Here is a 20587-nt window from a genome sequence, read left to right as displayed (position 1 = left end):
TCAGCACAATTTCATACTTCAAGTTGCTCAAGACAATGAAGCATGCCTTTGGCTATAGATGCAGGAAACACACTCGTCAGGCTGTCATAATTATCAACTTCTATCCGCCTTAGACTTTGGAAGGAGACATTTCCTTGGTGGTGATTGCTCCATACATTCTTCAGTTTTGGCAAACTTGATAGTCTTAACTTCTTCAATGGCGCAACCACTGAAGATGATGGTCTCTCTTTACAGTCATTCAAGTCCTCTAAATCAAACACCACCTCCAACTCCTCACACTTATTCACTGTTAGTTCTTCCAAACTGTGTAAGGATCTTAGAACTTGGAAGGGCACTAATATCACAAAGCCACACCCATCCACAACTAGCTTTTTCAAGTTACTAAACAAGTTGTTTGAAAATCGATCATCCTATATAAATGAAATCAAATTGTTTAAATTTGACAGTGCCAATAACTCCAACATAGGAAATAACACCTATTTAAAGAAATTTGATTAAAAGAAATTCACTTTTGATCTGTTGGCTTACTTTTAATGAAAGATTGCTTGCATGTCTGACCAAAGATTTCAGATCTACTATCATATTTTTCAACAAATTGATAAAAGTTTAAATTCAAACATAACGCCAATAAAATAATGATAAATTTGCAGCATAAAAAATGTCTTTAAATGAAAAATTGAACAACAACTAATACATTCTTAATTAAGTTTTCTTTTTTAATTCACCTATAGTAATCAACTACTTTCAACCCTAGCTCTTAAGATAACACAATCATTTTCCTCCCTTAAATATGCAAATTCACGTGCATTGAGCATAGTTGAAAAGGCAAAGTTAAAATTTTGAAACAAATTATAATCCATCTGCTTGTGGCGATATGTAAAATTGAAATTTTTAGAGCCACAACATTGTTGCGAGGAAGTAAAATATAAAGTTAATAATTAAAAAGTAATTAAAATTAAAAAAAACTGCAAAATTCCATCATAGCCTAATCGGAAACTGATGCTAGTAAAAGTGATTTTCAAAGATAAGTCTCAAGTTTTTAAATTGCTGAAACAAGGAAATATAAGAACAAAATAATTTAAACAGATCTTTTTGACAAAAAGTGATTCAAAATTTAAAAACAAAATACAAATATGAAAAGCAAATATAAAAATTCAAGTGAATGCTATGCCTACTTTTTATTCAAAATATAACCTCTTTAGTTTTTTTTTTTAATTTTGAGTCTAAGCTTTTTAACTTCTCAGACTTCTAGAAAGTTTTTCTTTTCTCCTACATTAGCTTGCATTACACATTGCTTGTTTCATCCATAAAAAGAAAAGAAAAACTTCAGAACGTTGAATTCAAGCTTTTTTATTTTGAATGCAAAACAAATAATTTGATGTTTAATTTTAATAATTTGATGTTTAATTTCTTTTTTCAATTTGATGCTTATTCTGAGTAATTTAGAAAACAAAAGAAAACACGCAAAGTGCCACAAAAGCCCCATAGCAAAATAATTCTAGTGTAAAATGAATTTCACAAATTAGGAAGCTAAAACAAGAAAAGGTAAAAATAAAATAATCCCAACATACTGTTTGGTTGAAAAGTGATTCTAAAGTTTTAATGCAATCCTTATTTGTTCCTCTGTCACAAAGTTAGCGTGCAAAACAAGCAATACCCGTTTCATATAAAAAAAATATAGAAGAAAAAGAAAAACTTCATATCAAAATCATGGCTCGTTTTTCTCAGAATGCAAACAAATAATTTGTAGTTTTCATTTTAAGTAATTTAAAAAGAAAACAAAGAAAACCTGCACAATGCCACGATAGCCACATAGCAATGTCATTCTTGTGAAAGCAGATTTTGCCAACAATCAATTTTGAACTTCTTAGGAACTTAAAACAAGAAAAAGAAAAAAATAAAAAAAAATTAAACATAACTTATTGTTCAAAAGTGAATTCAAAGTTTATTTCGTACTAAATACGGTGTTTCATTATTTTTTTAATGCTTAAAGTTAGTTTTTTGTTCTTTTATTACAGCTCATTGGAAAAGTACCTTGTTGCAGGAGAGCAGAGGATATTTTGAGTTTATTGACACCTCCTTTTCAAATATCTCTGTTTCACCACAACCGTCAAGGTGGCGCCATTCTAATTTGTGTCTCTGTGCATAAAAGTTCCTCAAATTTGGAAGGCCAAAAAGCTCAAGGGAAGTCAGCCTAGGACACGCAAATGAAGCCTCGAGAGATTCTAAAAATTGATCCTTTGCAACAATTACTTCCATATCAGCACAATTTCGTACTTCAAGTTGCTCAAGACAATGAAGCATGCCTTTGGCTATAGATGCAGGAAACACACTCGTCAGGCTGTCACAAAGAGAAACATGTATCTGGGTTAGACATTGGAACCAGACATTTTCATGGTGGTGATTGCTCCACACATTCTTCAATTTTGGCAAACTCCATAAGCTTAACTTCTTCAAGGGCAAAACCACTGATGATAACTGTCTCTCTTTACAGTCATTCAAGTCCTCTAAATCAAACACCACCTCCAACTCCTCACACTTATTCACTGTTAGTTCTTCCAAACTGTGTAAGGATCTTAGAACTTGGAAGGGCACTAATATGACAGAGCCACAACCATCCACAACTAGCTTTTTCAAGTTACTAAACAAGTTGTATGAAAATCGATCATCCTGTATACATGAAATCAAATTGTTTAAATTTGACAGTGCCAATAACTTCAACATAGGAAATAACACCTATTTAAAGAAATATGATTAAAAGAAATTTACTTTTGATCTGTTGGCTTACTTTTAATGAAAGATTGCTTGCATGTTTAACCAAAGATTTTAGATCTACTATCATATTTTTCAACAAATTGGCAAAAGTTTAAATTCAAACATCACGCCAATAAAGTAATGATAAAATTGCAGCATAAAAAATGTCTTTAAATGGAAAACCGAACAAGTAACTAATACATTCTTAATTAATTTTTCTTTTTTAATTCACCTATAGTAATCAACTACTTTCAACGCTACCTCTTAAGATATCAGTCATTTTCCTCCCTTAGATCTGCAAATTTACGTGCATTGAGCATAGCTGAAAGGCATAGTTAAATTAATTTTGAAACAAATTATAATCCATCAGTTTGTGGCGATATGTAAAATTGAAATTTTTAGAGCCACAACATTGTTGCGGAGAAGTAAAATATAGAGTTCATAATTAAAAAGTAACTAAAATTAAAACAAAACTGCAAAATTCCATCATAGCCTAATCGGAAAGTGCTGCTAGTAAAAGTGATTTTCAAAGATAAGTCTCAACTTTTTAAATTGCTGAAACAAGGAAACATAAGAACAAAATAATATAAACAGATCTTTTTGACGAAAAGTGATTCAAAAATTTAAGAACAAAACACAAATATGAAAAGCGAATATAAAATTTCAAGTGAATGCTATGCCTACATCATATTCAAAAAATAATCTTTTTTTTTAGTTTTTAATTTTAATAATTTGATGCTTAATTTCTTTTTTCAATTGGATGCTTATTCTGAGTAATTGAGAAAACAAAAGAAAACACGCAAAGTGCCACAAAAGCCCCATAGCAAAATAATTCTAGTGTAAAATGAATTTCACAAATTAGGAAGTTAAAACAAGAAAAGGTAAAAATAAAATAATCCCAACATTCCGTTTGGTTGAAAAGTGATTCTAAAATTTTAATGCAATCCTTATTTGTTCCTCTGTCACAAAGTTAGAGTGCAAACCAAGCAATACCCGTTTCATATTAAAAAAAATATAGAACAAAAAAGCAAAACTTCATATCAAAATCATGGCTCGTTTTTTTTCAGAATGCAAAGCAAATAATTTGTAGTTTCCATTTTTTATTTTAACGCTAACAGTTAATTTCTCTCTTGTATTAGCTTATATTAAGTAATTTAAAAAGAAAACAAAGAAAACCTGCACAATGCCACGATAGCCACATAGCAATACCATTCTTGTGAAAGAGGATTTTGCCGACAATTAATTTTGAACTTCTTAGGAAGTTAAAAAAAAGAAAATAAAAAAAAATTAAACATAACTTATTGTTCAAAAGTGAATTCAAAGTTTTTTATTTGGTACTAAATTCGGTGTTTCATTATTTTTTTAATGCTTAAAGTTAGTTTTTTGTTCTTTTATTACAGCTCATTGGAAAGGTACCTTGTTGCAGGAGAGCAGAGGATATGTTGAGTCTATTGTACTCTCTTTCCCATGTATTTTTGATGAACTTGAGACCTCCTTTTCAAATATCTCTGTGTCACCACAACCGTCAAGGTGGCGCCGTTCTAATTTGTATCTTTGTGCATAGAAGTTCCTCAAATTTGGAAGCCCAAAAAGCTCAAGGGAAGTCAGCCTAGGACACACAAATGCAGCATCAAGAGATTCTGAAACTTTATCCTTTGCAACAATTACTTCCATATCAGCACAATTTCGTACTTCAAGTTGCTCAAGACAATGAAGCATGCCTTTGGCTATAGATGCAGGAAACACACTCGTCAAGCTGTCACAATTTTTAACTTTTATCTGCCTTAAACTTTGGAAGGAGACATTTCCTCGGTGGTCATTGCTCCACACATTCTTCAGTTTTGGCAAACTCAATAGTCTTAACTTCTGCAATGGCGCAACCACTAAAGATGATTGTCTCTCTTTATAATCATTCAAATCTTCTAAATCAAACACCACTTCCAACTCCTTACAGTCTTTAACTTGTAGTTCTTCCAAACTGTGTAAGGAACTTAGAACTTGGAAGGGCACTAATATTACAAAGACACACCCATCCACAACTAGCCCTTTCAAGTTACTAAACAAGTTGTATGAAAATCGATAATCCTATATAAATGAAATCAAATTGTTTAAATTTGACAGTGCAAATAACTCCAACATAGGAAATAACACCTATTTAAAGAAATTTGATTAAAAGAAATAATTTGATGTTTAATTTTTTTTAACTTGATGCTTACAGTTATTTTCTCTCTTTCATTAGCTTATTGTAAGTAATTTAGAAAATAAAAGAAAACACGCAAAGTGCCACAAAAGCCCCGTAGCAAAATAATTCTAGTGAAAAATGAATTTCAAAAATTAGGAAGTTAAAACAAGAAAAGGTAAGAATAAGACAATCCAAACATAGCGTTTTGGTCCCAAGTTTTATTGCAATCCTTATTGTTGCTCTATCACAAACTCAGTATGCGAACCAAATACATTACCCGTTTCATGTAAAAAGAAATGAAAAATGAAAAACTTCAAATAATAAAATTCATGGCTCTTTTTTCTTTTTTTTTTTAGAATGCAAAAAAATGCATTGTAGTTTGCCTCATTTATTTTAACGCTAACAGTTAGTTTCTCTCTTTTATTAGCTCATATTAGGTAATTTAAAAAAAGAAAGAAAACCTGCCCAATGCCACGACAGCCACATAGCAACGTCATTCAAGTGAAAACTAATTTTGCCAATAATTAATTTCGAAATTTTTTAAAATGAAAAAAAATTAAACATACCCTACTGTTGAAAAGTGATTTCAAATTTTTTTTTGGATAGTAAATTCGGCGTTTCGTTATTTTTTTTAATAGAGCTCATTAGAAAGGTACCTTATTGCAGCAGAGCAAAAGATATTTTGAATCAATCTGGCTTAGATTTTGGAAGGAAACATTTTCTCTATGGTGATTGCCCCACACGATCTTCAGTTTTGGCAAACTTCGTAAGCTTAACTTCTTCAACGGCACGACTATTGAAGATGACTGTCTCTCCTTACCATCATTCAAATCTTCTAAGTCAAACACCACCTCCAACTTCTCACACTTTGTCACCACTACTTCTTCCAAACTATATAAGGATCTTCGAACTTGGAAGGGCACTAATACCACAAAGCCACAGCTCCCCACATCCAGTGTTTTCAAGTTACCAAACGAGCTGTCGAAAAGCTGATCATTCCATATAGATGAAGTCAAATTGTCTAAATTTGACAGTTCCAGTAGCTCCAACATCGGAAATAACACCTGTTTAAAGAAAATATGATTATTAAAACAAATTCACTTTTGATCTATAGGCTTATTTTTTGAGCAAGATTGTTTACATGTCCAAATAAGATTTCATATCTACTCTCATATTTTTCAAGAAATTGGTCAAAGCTTAAATTCAAACATAAAACCAATAAAATGGCAGCATTGAATTGTCTTCAAAAGAAAAATTGAACAAGCAACTAATACATTCTAATTAATTTAAGTTTTCTTTTCTTAATTCACATATACTAATGAACTACTTTCAACACTCTCTACACGATAACAGAGTCATTTTCTTCCCTTAGATCTAAAAATATAGGAGTCTTGAGTAGTTGGAAAGGCATCGTTAAATTAGTTTTAAAAACTTTATAATCCATCAGTTTGCGACGATGTGTAAAATTGAAATTTATAGAGCTACAACATTGTAGAGGGGAAGTAAAATATAAAGTTCATAAGAAAAATAGTAATTAAAAAAAATCAAAAAACTGCAAAATGCTATAATAGCCTAATAATAAAGTAATGCTAGTGAAAATTATTTTCCAAGATAAGTCTCAAGTTTTTAAGTAGTTAAAACAAGTAAAAATAAATCAAAATAAACATATCTTCTTGATGAAAAGTGATTTAAAATAAAACAAAATATAAATCTAAAAACGAATATAAAATTTCATGTGAATGCTATGCCAACTTTATATTCAAAAAATAATCTTTCTTTGTTTTCTTCAAAGATTTTAAGTTGTCGGTCTTCTGGTTTGTTTTGATATTTCTTCTTATTAGCTTGCATTATACATTGCCCGTTTCATTAAAAAAAATCATAAAAACATAAACTCCCAAACATTGAATTCAAGCCTTTTTTTTTAGGATTCAAGACAAATAATTTGATGTTTCATTTTTTTTTTAATACTTACAGTTAGTTTCTCTCTTTTATTGGCTTATTTTAAGTAATTTAAAAGTAAATGAAAACCTGCAAAGTGCCACAAAAGCCATATAGCAAAGTAATTCTAGTGAAAAACTAAGAATAAAATAATCCAAACATACCTCATCGTTGAAGAGTGATTTCGAAGTTTTATTACAATGGTTGTTTGCTGCTCTACCCTTGATGCAGAAATCTATAAGAGCTGGCAATCCAACCATCTTCAAAGTGCGTAACTTCTTGAAAACAATGACGTCATTAGCAAATTCTGGCTGATCAGATGAGCCTTCAATCGCAGATGTCACAACCTCTTTCAAGGAGTCACAATCTTTAATTTTAATCTCAACAAGCTGCGAAAATGATCCAATCATTGAAGCTGAGAAAATCCACTTCAACTGTCGACAACCTTCCACTTTGATTACTTTCAGGTTTCGGAAGGCGGGAGCAATTGGTCCTTGACATAACTTCTTCAGCACACTCAACTTTTCAAGGATCAAAGTTTCAAGCATTGGAAGGGCAACTTCTTGATGGGTGGAGCTCAAAACAATATATTCAACATCGCAATTTCTTTCAATCCGAAGATGCCTTAAACATGGACATCTATTGTGAAGAACATTTTCTAGTCCGTTGGATCCACGCAAGTGCAAATATTCAACTCTTTCTAATAACTTCCAAACCCCATGCTTTAAATGGATATTTCTATTTAGCTCAAGTTTCAACGTCCTTGAAGTTTCATAATTGCAATACCAACCCCAATCGTCTCCAATGATTATTTTGTATCTCTTCAATTTCATATCTAAGAACAAGTTCTCTGGCAAAATAGAGGGATCAGGAATATGAATATCTAGAGAAGAGATTGGCAAGTCCTTTAACTCAACAAGACTTGCATTTTCATTACCTTCACTAGATCCTTTGGCTTCCCACTGCTTAAAGCTTTCTTCCATGCTCAGAACCTCCAATTTTTTCCAGCTAGATAGGAGTTTTGGTGGAATCACTTTGAGTTCGGAGCAATGGGCTAGATTTAGCATTTGTAATGAAGTCAACATCGCCAATTCAAATGGTAGCTGTTCAATTTCAGAGTAAGCAAGACTCAAGATTGTTAACTGTTTCAAGCTTCCAACCTGAGTCATGTCTTCCAACAGACAAGAGTGGAGGCACAAGGTTTTGAGCTTTTTTAGAGAATTAAGAAATGACAATGATGAAAAGCACACATTGTTAAAACTCAATAGTTTAAGTTCTTTTGTAGATTTGAAGAAGGTATCTGATATGGCCAAATCACAGCTTTTACTATTTAATAAGAAGAATTTTAACCTTGGAGCAAGTAACTCCTCTGGAAGATCACCAATGTCACTTTTTTCCAAGGATATTCCCCTATAGCCTTCTAGCACTGTTTCTTCTGGCCATGCATTTAACCTTGTGTCTCTCACAATGAATGCATTTAGATCATTAAATGCAACTGATAGGGCAAAATCCCGAACAACGTCATGCATTGTAAAATGATGACTGGAAAAGCTATCAAGTAATAAATTCAAAGATTTTAGCCTGCTTACAACAGCAAATATTCCAACTTGAGCATTTTCCATGTTCTCGACGTGTCCGAGAAAATCTAACCCCATGGAGTACATGAGCAAGTCTTTAATTAAGGGGTCATGAGACAACATGGCAGCAAGCAAGAAAATACTTTTGTTCTCTGAGCTCAAATCATCATAGCTTAGTTTTAAAACGGAATCGATCTCTCTAATTCCTGTTAAGTTTCTCCGTAAAGGATTTCTCAATCGTGCAAGGGCATTTTCCCATACATCCAAATCTTTTTTCCTCAGCACTTTTGCAGCTGAAACAATTGCTAGCGGCAAGCCTCTACACATTCGAACAATCTCAACGGCTATAGACATCAAATCAGGATTGCTTGATTCAATAGAAATTTCAGCAATCCTCTTGAACAACTCATGTGCTTCATCCTCTGGCATAACATCCACACTGATGATCTTTTCACATTTCATTAAGTCTAAAAGTAGTGTTTCATCTCTTGAAGTTAGTAGAAGTTTACAACCTTCAATCTTTTTGTTATTATTTTCATCCCTAGTAAAGGGAATTCCTACTTTGCCCAAATCAAGTTCCTCCCAAAGATCATCCAATATTAGGAGCATATTCTTCGCATGCTTCAAGCTCTCATGCAGACGAGAAGATCTTACATCTATAGTATTTTGATTGAGTTGCATACCCAACATCTCAGCAATCTGACTTTGAATGTTTACAATATTCATATCTTTAGAAACAGTTGCCATGATCACCTTTCCAAATATCTTTTCATTCTCCACCTTCTTTGCTACTTCTTTAGCTATTGTGGTCTTGCCAATGCCACCAAGCCCGCACAATCCGATCATATTAACACTCGGATTCCGCAAAGCCTCCATAATTTGATCTACAATTAGCAGCCTTGAATCAAGCCCTTCACTCATTTTGTCATCTATTGAGTGCGTGAATTTTGGAGAAGGAAAATATGAAACCCTGTCGAATTGTTTCTTTGCAAGTTTTTCAACTTCCAGTGCCATTTTCTTTGCTCTTCTACGCAGCTGATAACATGAGCATAGATTTGGGCATGAAGTTCTGCTACATCTAGTTTGCGATTGGCTTTCTTCATCAAAGAACTGCTCTGCTAGTGTTTTTATCTCATCCACTCCACTCATCCAATTTTCAACTTGCGTTTCAATTCTTGCACCGCTTCTTCTATCCTCGTCGATTGAATGTTGCACAGCTTCTTGTTTTTCATTGAGATTATTTATTTGTTTCCTTAGCTCAGAAATATTGTTGCGGTAGAAAATCATATACCCAAGTTGCCGTCCCACAGCTTTTATTGCATAATCTAGAAGCTTTTCAGTAAAACAAGTAGCAGGATCCATCTGAATGCTGTTGAACAAGAATAATACACTGGATTAAAAATTGAAAAAGATATAGCAAATCAACGGATATTAACAATCTTTAATTTGAACGAACATGTATATGCTCCCTTACCTCTTTAACGTAGGATTGATCTGGGAGACTTTAAAAGTGGTTGCCTCTTGCAAACGAGAAGAGGAGGTAAATGAAGTGTTTCAACAGCACTGCCCCACAATGACCTATAGTCATCACTTTAAACCAATTAGTTGAAGTAGACATCACCATAAGAACTCACGTCCTTCATAAATTAGAAAACAAAAGTAACATAAAAATGTAGAAGGGTGCTCAAAATTTTATCATGATAAAACATTTTCCAAAAAAATTCAATCTTTCTTTATAGCTACTGATTAGCTTTTATTCTCCAATAATGAAATCAGGATCATTGAAGCTTGGAGGTTTCATCAACAGTACCTCTTTCCAATATCCTAACTGGGTCTATACCGATACTTCCCAAGGATAATTAATCTATTTATCTGTGTGATGAATGCTTCTAGTTGTACATATTTACTTATTTTTTCTATAACACTGGCCATTTATATAAAAAAGAAATTTGATTAAAAAAAAGAATATTAATGCTCTCGCATTAACAAAGACATTTAAAAAAGAAACTAAAAATCCAATTTTTAGATCTCCAACAAAAAAAAAGGGCTTAGGTACTGGAAATAAATGAAATTTTGTGAGAATTGACAAACTAATGAGATCTAGTAGATGAAAGATCGGAAGCAAATCCTCTTAGTGTCTCTTTTCTCAAAATCTCTCAGTGTTCCAAAATCTTATAAGTTTAAATAATATGTAGGCTCATAACACACCACGTCACATGTATTTAAGAAAAAGAACGGAGAATGACAATAAAGTTTTAAAAAAAGAAATTAATTATTGTTAGATCTCCGACAAATTTTTTAAAAAATTAATGAGTTGTAAAAATTGATTCAGACAATTACAAATAGAAATTTTAATTGCATATTGAGAGTTTCATTTAGAATTTAAATATCTTATTTGTAATTGAAATTTCTAAATTTTATATTATTTGAATAAATATTTGTAACTTATTTTTTCAAAAAAAAAATTATAGACTTAACTGTCATTCTCCCTTTTTAAAAATGTTTGAATAATGAACAGTCTATCTTTTAATTTTTAGTACTGTCATTCCCCTTTTTTAAAAATCTCGTAAAATTATAAAATAACCAAATATTAATAAATCACTTTTAAGAATATACATATATAACAAAAACATAATTATTAGTTCTCATAGTTTTATCACATTTTGGTATTAGCCCCTAGTACTTTTCTTTCAAAGTTCCAGGTCTCTCTAATATTTTCTACCTACAATGTTAGTCACTTACTTTTAAAAAAATTATAGAGACTAAGAGTTATGTTTTCCTAATAAGATACGACAAAAGTTAAAACCTTGAATATCTCAAATAATAAAGGAAAAACACAATCATTGGCTCCTATAATTTTATCGGGTTTTGGTTTTAGCACTTATAGCTTTTTCCAATGATTTTAGTCCTAGGGACTAAAAACAGTAAAAAATTGAAATTATAGGAAATATAAAAAACAAACATTACCCAATCTTTTTAAAAGGATAGGGAATAAAAAGATTGAAAAAACTACAGAGACTAAAAGAAAAATTCAATGAAATTACAGAGACTGATAATTTTATTTTCCCACTAATAAATAATAAATTATTTTTTATGATTGGTGGTTGGAACCAAATATCATGCAATTTTTTTATTAAATCTCTATAACATTTTTTCACCAACAATCTTTATAACTCTTCACATGTCCAAAATTAAATTAAAAAAATTCAGTTTTCAAACTATCTATCGTCCTTCCAGGTTCCTGGTGACCTCGGTAGACTCATAGTTTGTAGCTACCTGGTTCTTCCAAGTTCCAATCCAACATCATGACCAAATATCCCAAATTTATTTTAAATGTAAAAGGACAACAACAAAAAATAATCAAAGCAAATCACAGTAAGGAACCCAAAAACTACAATTCCAAGGGAATTCTAAATTTATACTGTCTAAATTTAATTTTGATAATTTAAATTAAAACATTTTATTTACTGTTTGTTAAATTGATTGAAAGTGCATAGTTAATATAAGCGGTCCAAACTTAATATTTAATATTTTATAATTTTTATAAATTAATTATTTAGATATACTCAGATCAATGCAGATTTAAAACTTTTAACTCAATTATTTTTAAAAAATATTTTCTGAAAGGAGCGTGTTAGAATATTATCTTCATTTTCAATATTGTATTTGCAGAACTAAATTCATAGAAATTACAAAAAATTAATATTAAATATGCACAATTAATCTGCATAGTCATTTTATAAAAATTATAAAAAAATTTCATATGGGCCTAGCCCACTTGTACTCAGCCATATGAACTCAAACCCATTAGCCGGTTATCCCATTTTTATCATTTTTATTTTTTTAAAATTTTAAAAATTAAAATTTTCAATTATAATAGTTCATCTTTTTTAAAAATAAAAATTATAATTATAATATTCAAAATCAAAATTAATAATAAAAATTTTAAAGAAAAATATAACTTCAAGTCCTGTACTTTAATCAAAATTTATTATTAATTCATGTATTTTTTCAATATTCTAAGTCCCCTTACTTTTTTTTTCAATGTTTTAGGTCTCTCTCATGAGTGATTATAGGAACCTAAGGTACATTAGAAAAAATGCCAAAAAACAAACATTATAGGAAACAAAACATAAAGGATTAAAATGCCAAAAAAAATGTATAGAAACCTATAATAAAACTCGAATAAAGTGCAAGAACCCAAAAATATGTTTTTCTAAATTTTAATTTTAAAGTGAATAGACAAAGCTAGGCTAGGTTTGGGAGGAGGTTCTTCCTTGCTCCCATCTTGCCCTCACAAGGGTAAGTGAAAAATTAAAAAAAGAAATTCTATACTTGTGAGGACACGATAGAAAAAATCAGGGAGGGGCAGGATTGGGTCTGCCAGGCTTCGGTAATATATATACATACATACATATATATATATATATATATATATATACACACACATATATATATACATACATATATATATTACGCTTATTGTTCATCTACAGTTGGATGAACAATACCATGATTTTAAAAAATATATATATAATTTATGTGGGACCTATAACAAAAAATGTGAGACCCACAATAAAAATATTTGTATGAAATTCGTAATAAAAATAATACAAGACTTTTTATTTTTGTAGATGTAAGAGATTTACTCATCATTTATTACTTGGATTTTGTATATATATAAGATAATTAATTGTTTTAAGAAACATTAATTTAACTAATAATTATAAAATAAAATATTTTATTGCAATCAAATTACAAACTTAATTTATATAAATAATAAAAAAATTATGTGTACAATTTAATGGATAATTTTCATTGTTTCAAATCTCAACTCACATGGAATAACAAATTCTACATAAAATACTTTTTAAATTTTACTTTTAAAATATAAAAGATAATAAATTATAAAATAAAATAAATCTATATAGGATGAAAATTGGCTTATTTAGGAAAAACAAAAAGCATCTTTTAAGGATCATGTGTGGCTTACAGTAATGCATAGAAGAATAAATTACAAACCTAAATAACAATTTGTAAAAGAAAAAATTTTATTATTTAAATTTTAATTTAGTTATGAACAACACATTTAAGAATAATAAATTATTCTTTATAATTTTAACATATATAGAGTAACAAATTTTTTATATATAATTCTTTTAGTATTTATGGGGCATATTATTTATATTTTTACTGTGTACATAAATAAAAAAATTCAAATAAGACAATGTGTTATTTAAATTTTAATTTTTGGTAGGTAACACATACATATTAAAATGGAATTTCATTTTCTTACATGCATTCCAATATTTCAGGTTTTCGATCCAATCTAATCCAATTGACAATTGAGGGGCACCTTTGTAGTTGCACAAAATAACAACTTTTGAAAAAAACTTATTTTTCATGTATATCTCTGAACTTCTTTTAATTTAATTGTTGTTTTATCTTGTCATGCAATACATATAATTGATAAATAATACTACCATAAAGCTATACATGAATTATATTCTATAAGGTATATTTGATTTTTATTTTTTTTCCATGATAAGCGGATCATTAATTATTATTTTTAATTTTACACTTTACTATTATTTATAAACAACGAAAAAGTTACATATAAAAGAAAAATTATATTTTAAAAATAATTCATTTAATAAAGGTAATTATAATGCGGTACTGCCTCCCTCTGGCTTTATATGTAAAATGTTTTAAATTAAATCATACATATTAATAAAAGTTTGCAGTTGAAAAAAATTACAATTATTTTTTAATTTTACCCTTAATAATATCACAATTAATATCATAAAGGTGCATAAAACCCACAATTAATGTCCCTTCCTCCTTTTCAAGACAAGGATAAAATTATCCAATTATTTAAAATTATCATGACATCTTTTATATTTAAGAACAAATTAAATTTCTTAAGAACATCCTGTATACAAGAACGAAGGTAATAGTTAAAAATGAGTACTATAATAGTCGCCACGCTACTTGCATAATTTAAAATCATTATTTAATATATACATTCTTTTATTTATTTTTAGTTTTGGCAATAATTATAATTTATAAATACTATTATGATAAAAATTATAGTATAGAATTTATTATAGTACACATTCTATTTTTATTAGAATAATGCATAGGCCAACAAATTCTGAAAGAACATAAGTTAATTATATTTTAATTTGCAGGTGAAAATTTTTTTAAAAATACTATTTATATTTTTTAATATACATAATGCCCTAATGTATATTAAAAAGTTATCCTTATGATAAGGGTAGTGCATTGCAAAATAGAAAGTATTTCTTCAATTTTAATTTATATGGGATAACCAAAAATAGATTCAGGAATATTTCTTGAGGGCAATTGTTTTCTTTTATTAATTATAGGGGGACTTATTTTTTGAACTTGATTTTAAAATTTTTCCATATATTAATCAAAGGAAAAATACAAATGCATATTAAGAATAACATACTTTAAGATAAAAATGAGTACTTATTTTTATCTTAAATATGTATCCGCAAAATCAATATTTACAGTAGAATAAATTATTATTTAAATAACAAAATATGTTATTTTGAGTATACAAAAATAAATTTTTATTTTAATCTTTTAAATATTAAAATATCTCATGCACCACACACGAAAATAAATCTAGTTAAAAAAAAAGCTCAGTAATTGTAAAAACCACAAATAGTGGAAGAAAGGCCACGCATAAATGTTGAGCTACTTGTCACGGATGATATTTTCGCGACCGTGTAAAGACCAAGATAATGAACGGTCCGCTGGTTAGCCTCGCACAATATGGGTAAAGGGGGCGACATTAGCATTGGGGGTGTTCTGCCTCAGTCTTCGGACTGTGTGCACAACTGGTCGGGGGCTAGTGCCGCCTCCCTGATGAGCCCATGGCAGGGCGAAACCAGTGTGATCCGTATGTGGTAAGGCTTGTCTTGAGGATTATGGGGGTCCTCCAAGACGCCGCACGGGCGCCGTGTGCTGCGCCAGACTCTCAGCCCGTGACAGAGTAGTATCAGAGCAGGACGTACTTTACTGTCGTGTGCGCGTGGGGTCCCACGTTGGGACTGGTCGGCCTCGGCACCGCTCCAGAAAGGCCTCCGAGCAGGTGGGTCCAAAAGTGGGGACTCGGGCGGGAAGGTTGGCCGTTGTCGACTCCACTCCTGTTGGCTCGCGGGTGGGAGTGGGTCCGAAGAGTGCAAGACTCGGGTGGCCACTCAGCAGTAAGCTGATGTGTTTGTGACAGTACTGTACGTACGATCCTTGGGCGGAGTCGTTCTCCCCTAGCACGAGGGCGTGCTAGATTGGGTGTGGGAGAATGTCACGGATGATATCTCCGTGACCGTGTAAAGACCAAGATAATGAACGATCCGTTGATTAGCCTCGCACAATATGGGTAAAGGGGGCGACATTAGCATTGGGGATGTTCTGCCTCGGTCATCGGACTGTGTGCACAACTGATCGGGGGCTAGTGCCGCCTCCCTGATAAGCCCATGGCAGGGCGAAACCAGTGTGATCCTATATGGTAAGGCTTGTCCTGAGGATTATGGGGTCCTCCAGGACGCCGCACGGGCGCCGTGTGCTGCGCCAGACTCTCAGCTCGTGACAGAGTGATATCAGAGCGGGACGTACTTTACTGCCGTGTGCGCGTGGGGTCCCACGTTGGGACTGGTCGGCCTCGGCACCGCTCCAGAAAGGCCTCCGAGCAGGTGGGTCCAAAAGTGGAGACTCGGGCGGGAAGGTTGGCCGTTGTCGACTCCACTCCTGTTGGCTCACGGGTGCGAGTGGGTCCGAAGAGTGCAGGACTCGGGTGGCCACTCAGCAGTAAACTGATGTATTTGTGGCAGTACTGTACGTACGATCCTTGGCGGAGTCGTTCTCCCCTAGCACGAGGGCGTGCTAGATTGGGTGTGGGAGAATGTCACGGATGATATCTCCGTGACCGTGTAAAGACCAAGATAATGAACGATCCGCTGGTTAGCCTCGCACAATATGGGTAAAAGGGGCGACATTAGCATTAAGAGTGTTCTGCCTCAGTCTTCGGACTGTATGCACAACTGGTCGGGGGCTAGTGCCGCCTCCCTGATGAGCCCATGGCAGGGCGAAACCAGTGTGATCCGTATGTGGTAAGGCTTGTCCTGAGGATTATGGGGTCCTCCAGGACGCCGCACGGGCGCCGTGTGCTGCGCCAGACTCTCAGCCCGTGACATACTGTACCAAAACTTCTGACGGCTCGGTGGCCTGATCGATGGCGGCAGCTTCCTGGTGGTGAGTCAACGCCGGCCGGCGACAACTAGATCCCGCCCTGATCCATAGTCCGATCAAACTAATGGGTTAGTGAACGGTGAAACGCAAAGCCCCGGAAGAGAAGCACAAAAGTTGTCAGAAAAATAGACTAGAACTAGGAAGATCGAGCACACCTTAGTAAACTTTTCGTTCAATAAGGTCGGTAAATGTTTCTTTCTTTTTTCTGGTCGCTCTCTATATTCTGAAAGGTGAGAATACACTGCAAAAAGTCAAACACAAATTGAACCTTGTATATATAGATCAATTTCTGACTTTAGCATGAGTCTAGATTTTCAAACTTACAGTAGTTGATGTGGAACTTTGCGATTTCAAGGTATTAACCTTCGATCTCCCAGCAATAATCAGCTTTCCTTATTGCTCCAACACAGATCAAGCACGAGACTATCTTTCTATGCAGCAACAGCAGATTCAAGAAACTTCTTCTTCTTCTTCTTTTAAATGCTGGACAGACATGAAAAAACAGAAATCAGGAAATACAAGTAATCCAAACAAAGTTGCAGAAAAGACGTTTAAGAAAAAGTTGAGAAATAAAAAATTACAGAAATCGAATTGCAGACTTCAGTTTGTTTTTTTTTTTTTTTTTTGGGTCGTGAAGAATACGAAGGCAAAAGGAAAATCAGAGAAAGCAAAGGAATAGAGAAGAAGGGCAAGTCGGAGAGATATGAAATCAAACCATGAAAGACTAAGCAAATCTGAAGCTTTAGTAGGGATCGACAACAAAGTTACGGGCTCTATTAAGATGGAATGCTTTATCAAAAACAAATAAATAAAAATAAATAAATAACTAAGATGGGAGGATGATGTGAAATGATAATGAGAGGACCAAATTCCTCAATTGTAAGATGGGACGAAGTCAATCATTTATGTTTATGTTACACCAAACGTCGGACATGTTCGCATTCTGTATTTATCTCTGTGAATGTGACGGCGTGTTTATCAGCCTTTAAAAAATTTCTACAACTCATTTTTAAAAAATTTGTTAGAGATCTTACCGTCATTAATTTTTTTTTTTCCTTTGAGATTTTATTCCCATTTTTTTAAATAAAAATCTTGTGATTTGGCACATTAAACGGGTAGAATTTAAGGAAGTCAAGGGACACTGAGAGGACCCGGACCCATGAAAGATCTTTGCAACTTGAGCAAAGTTAAATAATAGAATCAACACAATTGAAATAACAAATGCAGAGAGGTTGAAACTATATTTAAATGGCTAGAATAAAAACGCACGACAATTATCACTCTATTCTATTATATTAAAGGAGCAAAACTTAAAAACTTAACCTTATATATTTAATACACTTTTATCCAATTAAAATAGGTGAATTTTAATATGTTAATATTTAATATATTTTTATCCAATTAAAATAGGTGAATTTTAATGTATTAAAAATATTAATAACAATCATTTATTATAGGGTAACTAATACATAAGGAAACCACATATCTTGACCTAATTCTGAAACAAGCAGCATAGAAGTTTGAATTTATAAGTTATTCCCTATTAAAAAAGAAGAAAAATCCAAAGCATACAATTTAATTAGAATTCCCTTGTTCTCCCAACTTTCTAAGATTTCTTCATTGGTCTGTTCTCACATGCTGCCTGTCTAAAATTCATTAAAATAATGTCTCGTTAAATTTTTAAAAATATTAATAATATTAAAAAAAAAGCATATTCTTATCATTTAACAAATGATTTGGGTAGCATTTGAAAATAATAAAATATTATTCATAAGTTTGAAAATCATAAACGTTATCTAAAAATCATTAAATTTATCCAAAAACAAAATTAATGCATGTTTTTTACTTTTTTTATTGATAAGTTAAATTTTTTTAGTTATATAAGCATATTTTTTTAGTAACATTTTCAAAAATTTGAATGCATAAATAGGCTAAGATAATATTTCAAACATGCAGTTAAAAAAATAAAATAAGAATTTCATATAATAAATTATTCATTATAATTTATATTTAATTTTAAAAAATATATTAATTTTTAACAAAAAAATTAAATTATTTATTTAAAATATTGACACAGTAAATTATTTAAAGTTTTTCAACGTAGGGAAGAGATTAGACAGATTATAAGAGCAAAATAATAATTTTAAAATATTCAACACAATAAAAAACAATAAATTAAGTATATAAAATCTTCAACAAAATATTCCTCACTGTGTTAAAAATTGAATTAAAGGATATGTATTGAAAATAGAAAGGAGGTTTAATTTTATCAAAACTGGAGAGCGGTCACTATATTTTGTCTTAAAGATTTATGGGCAAAAGTGCATTTCTTCCCTGAAATGTTTTTCAATAAGCACTTAATATCCTAATATTTTATTGAAATAATTTTGACTTTAAAGTTATTAAAATAAAGTATTTTTCCCATTTTATCAAATTTTTTTAACAGTCAATGTTTAAAGTTAATATTAAAATTTTAGGACAAAAATGCTTTATTTTAATAACTTTAAAGATAAAATTGCTTTCATAAAAAGATATTAGGATGCTGGACGCTCCTTAAAAAATATTTTAGAGGCAAAAAATGTTTCATAACCCAAACTTAAATACATTAGGTATTAAATAAAAAAAATTTGATTAAATTTTTATAACTTTCCCCATGTCTAAACTTTTTTTTTTTTTTAAGAAAAAGCAGTCTTCAAACTATCTAGACCTTATAGTTGTAGCACCCTGGTCCGTCTAGATTCCAAGTCTTGACCTTGTAAACTTCTAGTTGTAGCTCCCTGGTCCTTCCAAGTTCCAATCCAACATCATGACCAAATATCCCAAATTTATTTTAAATAAAGAATTAAAAATTTAAAAATGAAAAAAAAAATCAAATCAAAGTAAAGAGCACAAAACTACAATTTCAATTTCAAAGGGATAAAGCCGCAAACTCACCCTCATCCAGCACCATTAAATTTAAACTGTCCACATCTAATCTAACAAATCACAATAAATGTTTTAATTTTAATTTTATATTTATTTAAAAAATTTATATTCAATCTGATCAACATCCTGAATAGTCTATATTTAATATGAGTGATCCAAAATTTAATTATAATTTTTATAAATTAATTATCCAAATATATCATGAACCGATTTAAAATTTTTAACTCATAATTTATTTAATAAATATTTATATTAAAAGATTATCTTTATTTTTAATACTGTATTATTAAAATAAAAATTATAAAAAAATTTAATATTAAATGTGCATAGAATGAATCAACAGGGGCAGGAGAGTGAGAGTGGCGGAGGAAAGCCAACCCCAAAAGTGGGACAAGACAAACGGCTAGTCACTCATCTGGGTTCCATTCCACTGTAAACATGTTAGTAGTGACAACTTCCTGGTGGTGGGTTAGCGGCAGCTGGTGACAACTAGAGCCCGCCCTGATCCATATAGTCCAATTAGACTGATGAGGTTAGTGAACGGTAAAAAGCAAAGCGCCGGAAGAGGAACACAAAAGTTGTCAGAAAAACATACTAAAACTAAGATGATAAGCACACCTTTGGTAATTTTGCGTTCAGTGAGGCTGGAAAATGTTTCTTTTTTTTTTTTTTCTGGTTGCTCTTTATATTCTGAAAGGTGACAATACACTGCAAAAAATCAACCACAAACTGAGCCTTGTAAATACATATCAATTTCTGACTTTGGCATGAATCTATATTTTTAAACTTACAGTAGCTGATGTGGAACTTTGCGATTTTAAGGTATTAACCCAGACTCCTAGTAATAATCAACTTTCCTTAGTGCTCCAACACAGATCAAGCATGAAACTATCTTTTACAGGTGTTTGGAACAACTTTAGGAAACAGTTTT

General features: G+C 31.5%; 1 protein-coding gene and 1 long non-coding RNA gene across 2 annotated transcripts; both read right to left on the bottom strand.

The window, feature by feature from the left end:
• Positions 1 to 11: 11 nt before the first annotated feature.
• Positions 12 to 9813, bottom strand: LOC129286504 (probable disease resistance protein At4g27220). The gene is made up of 5 exons (XM_054922458.1): positions 7039 to 9813; positions 5593 to 6000; positions 4171 to 4839; positions 2035 to 2670; positions 12 to 410 (listed from the first exon to the last, which is right to left on the bottom strand). Exons 1-5 carry the CDS (start codon positions 9811 to 9813, stop codon positions 12 to 14), a joined length of 4887 nt encoding a protein of 1628 aa, XP_054778433.1.
• Positions 9814 to 16902: 7089 nt separating this feature from the next.
• Positions 16903 to 20139, bottom strand: LOC129285183 (uncharacterized). Its single transcript, XR_008587098.1, has 3 exons — positions 20035 to 20139; positions 17056 to 17214; positions 16903 to 16972 (listed from the first exon to the last, which is right to left on the bottom strand). It is a non-coding gene; the product is annotated as an uncharacterized LOC129285183 (long non-coding RNA).
• Between the last annotated feature and the right edge of the window lie 448 nt (positions 20140 to 20587).

The sequence above is a fragment of the Prosopis cineraria genome, unplaced genomic scaffold (assembly GCF_029017545.1).
Source record: "Prosopis cineraria cultivar Desert tree isolate PC_DT_omini unplaced genomic scaffold, ASM2901754v1 PC11, whole genome shotgun sequence".
NCBI lineage: Eukaryota > Viridiplantae > Streptophyta > Magnoliopsida > Fabales > Fabaceae > Prosopis > Prosopis cineraria.
This window is presented reverse-complemented; position numbering and strand designations above follow the sequence as displayed.

What these genes read in the sequence shown, in the direction of transcription:
- LOC129286504 (XM_054922458.1), bottom strand. Translation starts at nt 9,813, where the DNA reads ATGGATCCTGCTACTTGTTTTACTGAAAAGCTTCTAGATTATGCAATA. An exon ending in AATCACTCTTCAACGATGAG is followed by an intron (nt 6,001 to 7,038) that starts GTATGTTTGGAT and finishes TTCTTTAAACAG; the next exon opens with GTGTTATTTCCGATGTTGGA. An exon ending in CTCTGCTCTCCTGCAACAAG is followed by an intron (nt 2,671 to 4,170) that starts GTACCTTTCCAA and finishes TCATGTATACAG; the next exon opens with GATGATCGATTTTCATACAA.